The 5,692-nt window shown below is 39.9% G+C and overlaps 1 protein-coding gene across 1 annotated transcript; it reads right to left on the bottom strand.

The window, feature by feature from the left end:
• Window positions 926-4,277, bottom strand: LOC102168875 (mucosal pentraxin). The gene is made up of 2 exons (XM_005677255.3): window positions 4,127-4,277; window positions 926-1,602 (listed from the first exon to the last, which is right to left on the bottom strand). The coding sequence occupies exons 1-2, from the start codon at window positions 4,188-4,190 to the stop codon at window positions 1,013-1,015; spliced, it is 654 nt and encodes a 217-aa protein (XP_005677312.1). The 5' UTR covers window positions 4,191-4,277; the 3' UTR covers window positions 926-1,012.

Here is a 5,692-nt window from a genome sequence, read left to right as displayed (position 1 = left end):
ATAGAAAGAAGTTAAATTTATTAATACCAGCTAACTCTGGCTGCCTTAAATCTGGAAATTAGTCCATGATTTTCATTCATCTTTACATGGAGCCCAGGGTGATACCTGGGTCTTGCCTTTGCCCTATTCATTTCTACACTGATGAACTTGTTTTCTGTGAACTGCTGGGTACCTCATTTAAACTCTGAGATCAAACACTTGTCTAAACAAGAGTCTGGGAGTCTTATTGTTATTGCCAATGTCTTCCAGTCCATAAAGGGCTGATATTAAAAGGAAAAAAAAAATTAATCCATGTCATCCACCCACCATCTCTCTTCTTCTTGAGGGCAGTCAAAGTGTCCCTTTCGTGGATGTACTGAAAGTGCCTGTCAAAGGACTTGGGAATCCCTAATGGTACCAGAGCCAAGAAGGGAAGTCTTCATGTTCGTGGGACATTATCTGAAAGAATAAAAGCTTTACCTCCCCAGAGCAACTGCCTGCAGGAGAGTGAATGAGAAGAGGGGTCTTCAAGGCAATTAATCCTTGCCTTCATTCATGTTCCCTGAGAACACCTCTGAATCCTTCCTGGGCTAGGTTCAAGGGAAACACTCACAACCTTGCTTCTGAGACAGCCCGATTTGAAATTGTCTCTTCAGCAGTCCTGCTCATGAGAGCAACCCTTTCCTGAAAGGCCCCTCCCAGTGGTCACATCATTTTTATAGACTGATGAACTTTTTGCACTCAGAACCCCCGTGAGACCTCCCAGAACTGTCCAGGGCTCTAGAAGATTGACACGCATACTGAAAGCCATGTGTTCCCTGGAGTTCCTATAGCTTGACACTGCAGAAAATGTTGCAATGTTTGCAACAACAAAGACTATACTAAAGGTCTACCTGACCCTTGTGTCTTTAATGTAGTTTACACCATCTTAACAGAGCCAGAAAAATTGAAATCAACGTATTTAATTTCAAAGAGACTATGTGGATGATTATTATCAAACACAAGTCATGTCTGAAGGGAGTGAGGCTTAAGCCTACAACCTGGGCTTCACCACCACATAGCCCTTAGCTTGATAAATCAGGGCCTTCCAGTTCAAGATGTTGCTGGTGTAACAGGTGGAGCACAAGTTCCTTATGGAGACCACATGATCCCACAAGGACACATCCCAGATCTCCCCAACAAAGGATTGTTTGGCATCAAACTTTCCCCCAAATGAATCCTGCTCCTGTCCCAAGATGATTCTTGCATCTTCTCGCAAAGTGTACCCTCTCCTCAAGCCCTTCCTCCCCACGGGCCTGCTGTTCACCCAGAGTTCAGCAATCCCAGAGACAGACTCCCAGCTGACACAGAGATGGACCGGGCCATAACGGGGTTGGGGGACCTTGAAAGTGACCTTAGTGTTTCCGATGTACAGTTCGTACTCTCCCACTTTGCTGACAAAGAGAAGCAGCTCATTGTCTCTAGACTTAGTGCTGTAGGAGAAGAGGCTGTAGGGGCGAGTGAGGTCTGTGAAGGCTTTCAGGCACAGAGTGAAACTCCTCAGCGGCTTCCTCACCCTGGGGATCAGGGTCACGTAGGCTGTGTCTGATTGTTTAGGGAAAATAAACACCTTCCCTCTCAAGTCTGTGGAGGAGAGAAAAAAAAAAAAGCAGTATGACAAGAAGTCTGCAGTTCTCTTGTTTGATTCTCTCTCACTGCAGATCATGGATTGCTTCTTGATAGAGTATATTCAGCATTCACAAGGTGCCTATAAGTGCATTATTCGTATAAGCTAAATGTGTTAGAAGGCAGGTTTTGTTACAGTTGTTCTGATAGAAAGAAGAATTAAAGATGTCCTCTAGCAACCCCCACTGTCATCTGCTTTGCAGGTTTCATCTAGGTAGAACACAAACACCAGCCACAGAAAACGAAACACAGCTGGCTCCTGGAGTGCAAACGTTAAAGTTTGTAGCATCCTGTCCTCTCCCAATTCTGATCATCTTCTGAGATGTCAGTGGTCTAAATATCACCCGATGCATGATGTCTGACCTTGTCAGTATACAAACCTGGAGTAAAATAGCGTAGTTAGCCAGAGAGTGGTGTTGTGGATAACTTTTCACTGATAGTGATACAATAGAGAAGTGTCTCAAATGTGAGAAGGTGGGGTTGTGCTTAATGGATATAACAGAAAGGGAGGGGAAAAAAGGGTGCCAGAACATTAATGCTCTTTAAATGCTAATAAAAACCAAGCTTTTTTGGTAGCACTTCTGCATCATAAAGTTTTCCCTTAAACTTATCTCACTCAATCATCATAAACAACTCTTTGCTAGTTTGATGTCATTCTTATACACATTTCATAGGTGAAGAAACTGAGGATTAGACTTCAGCAATTTCACAAAAGCAGCAATTCAATTAGTTTGGGAGAAACTGGTTCTCTAAGCAAAGTCCAAGATTGTTCTAAAATTTTGTATTTCTTCTCATGTGGCCCAGACTAAAAGATAGAGAAGGATCAGAGAATGACCACCCTAACCCCTGTAATATCCTCTTTTTCTAATATAAGGTTTGCACAGCCATTCTTGTTCTCTCAGGTGAGAGGTAATGGTGTTCCCATGTAATAAGCATAGCCAGCCATTCTTTCTCTAATCCCAGGGCTTCCTTATGCCAGGCATATCCTGAGTCATAAGCATCTGGGCTGGTTTTAAAAATATGTCCGAAATAGTTCTCCTCTTCTTGATTGTAGGCTAGCTTGCTACTAAAGAATAGAAAACAGCAGAACCGAGACAAGTGACAGAAGATTAGATTAGGGAAAGACTGTGCTTTTTTCAGGCTGCTTCCAAATTTTATTTCTTTTTAAATCTTTTAAATTTAATTTTTATTTTATATTGGAGTATAGTTGATTTGCAATGTTGTGTTATACAGGTATACAGTTTCAGGTATACAGCTAAGTGTATGTGTATACATATATACACATATATATGTATGTATATGTATACATAGACATACCATTCTTTTTTAGACACTTTTCCTGTATAGGTTATTATACAATATTGAATAGAGTTCCCTATTCTATACAGTATGTCCTTATTGATTATTTATTTTATATGTAATAGTGTCTACATGTTAATCCCAAACTCCTATTTATCCCTCCCCCGACTCACTTCCCCTTTAGTAACCATGAGTTTGTTTTCTATGTCTATGAGTCTTTCTGTTTTGTAAATAAGTTAATTTGTATCATTTCTTTTTAGATTATGCATATAAGAAACTTCATATGATATTTCTCTTTCTCTGTCTGACTTACTTCACTCAGTATAACAATCTCTAGGCTCATCCATCTTGCTGCAAGCAGGATTATTTCATGTTTTTAATGGCTGAGTAATGGTTCATATATATACACACATATATATATACTGACTGCAACTTATATATATATATACACCACATCTTCTCTATCCATTCATCTAGGTTCCTAGGACATTTAGGTTGCTTCCATGTCTTGGCTATTGTAAACAGCACTGCAATAAACACTGGGGTGCTTGTATCTTTTCTAATTATAGTTTTCTCTGGATATATGCCCAGGAATGGGATTGCTGGATCATATGGTAGTTCTATTTTTAGTTTTTTAAGAAAGACTACCATTTTGTGCTGCACACTTTCTGTTAGATTTCTCACTGTTGGAGAAGCTAGTTGCTACGTTATAGGCGGCCTGATAGAAAGGTCCAGGCGGCAAGGAACTAAGGGCAGCCTCAAGCCAACAGCCAGTGAAGAACTGAGACCCTCAACCCAACAGCCAGTAAGGGCTGAATCCTGACGATAACCATGTGAGTGAGCTAGGAAGCAGATCCTCCCCAAGTCAAATCTTCAGATGGGAGGATGTCTCTGCTTGACTGACTGCAACTCATGAGAAACCTAGAGTCAGAATCACCTAGCTGAGCTATTCCCTGATTCTTAACCTGCAGAAAGTATGAGACCAATAAATGTTTGTCGTTTTAAGCTGCTATGTTTTAAGGTGATTTGCAATACTGCAAATCACTTGCAATACTGCAAAAGAACTTATACCATCCTTCATTCACCTGTTCCTCAAAACAGCAGCAACAGCAACAAAATGTGCTGTACTTCAGTTCCCCTGAGACTTGGAGAGAACTTCATCCAGACGAAACTGAAGACCTACCTTTCTGTGTCATGCCCTCTGGGAGAAAGGCGAGGAGCAGGACACCCAGAAGAAGCTTCTCCATTCTGTGCTCCTTGGGTCTTCAGGAGTAGTGGGAGGAACAGCAGTGGTCATACCAATGGAGAGATGCCCACTCTTTGGCTTCTTATATTGTGCTTTTAGAGGCACTGCCTTTGCTCTCGCAACAGAAGGTGAAGCTGTAGATAGTAAATATTAACTGAAGCAGGATATGATTTAGAAACAAATTTGTTTACTTTTTAGTCTATTGTTTCAGTTGTAGAGTCTTTCCTTTCTCTTTCAACTGTTCTATTTCCTGCTGAGCTGTGCTGTTCATGTCTTCCCACAAGAAAAAGAGGCTCTATGCCCTCCTAAAAGTGTGAAAGTGTTAGTCACTTCAGTCACATGTCCAACTCTTTTGTGACCCCAGTGGACTGGAGTGGGTAGCCATTCCCTTCTCCAGGGGATCTTCCCAACCCAGAGAGTGAACACAGGTCTCCTGCATTGTTTAGAGACTGGGGTATCACCACCGAGAAACGGATATTTACTGATTCAGGTGGCTGTGAGCTTCAGGGTAGTGGGGATCTACCCCTTGTGATCTTGATAATGAAGCTGCCAAGTTGTCTGTAAAGGAGCTCCTAGGTTATGGGTGTTAAGATAATGGCCTTCACCTGGAATCTGGACATCAACTGGAAAATAAGCTCAAAGAGAGTGTCTGTGTGGGTGGATAAACTGAGCCCATCTTGAAAGGGCAAAGAATAGCGCTTAGATACTGGGAACAAGGCAGTTCATCAGAATGAACTAATTTAGGTGTTCCCAGGCTGATGAGAAGAACTAAAGGAAATTATCTAAGGCTCTTGGTTGCAAACAACAAAAGACACTGTATTAGTTGTGACAATTTATTTCTGCCTAATTAAGCTGTGCAACAAACCACCTCAAAACTCAGTTTTTAAAACAATAAAAAATCATTTAGTTCATGAGTATGCGTGTTGTCGATTTGGGCTTCGGGATTTTTTGGTCTCAGCTGGGTGATTAAGAGCAAGTCAGCTAGTTGGACAATAATATTATATGAGTCAGAAATGGTGTGATGGGAATTAAAGAATTTTAAAATCCTTGTCTTTTTTGTATAATTTTAGGTTGGTTTAAATCAGTCTTGATTTCTCCTACTCTTCTTTAACTCTCAAACTATATTCACAGTTATATATAAAAAATCAAGAATTCCCTAAGGAATTTTAAAAATTATCTTTCATAGTATGTTGATATAACAAAAAAATGTCATTTTTCATAAAATACATTACTTTAGATCAATATATTACAATTAAAGTTACACTGCAAGTTAGTTTTATGAAAGCCTTTTATAATATTTGTGCCACATATCTAAAAAGACAAATTTGGCTTATCCACGTTTAATAAGTGCTTCACATTATTGAATTAATTTTAACTATGAAAGCAAGAACACAATTTGTGGACAGATTCAAAGTGACATTTTGTGTACCTCATTTCATTTGGGGATAGAAATAAACATATTAAAATGAAGTTCAAAGTTGAAGTACTTTTTGCTATATCAGA

The sequence above is a fragment of the Capra hircus genome, chromosome 3, assembly GCF_001704415.2.
Source record: "Capra hircus breed San Clemente chromosome 3, ASM170441v1, whole genome shotgun sequence".
NCBI classification, from domain to species: Eukaryota; Metazoa; Chordata; class Mammalia; order Artiodactyla; family Bovidae; genus Capra; species Capra hircus.
Note: the sequence above shows the minus strand (reverse complement) of the source record. Positions and strands in the feature narration are given on the sequence as shown.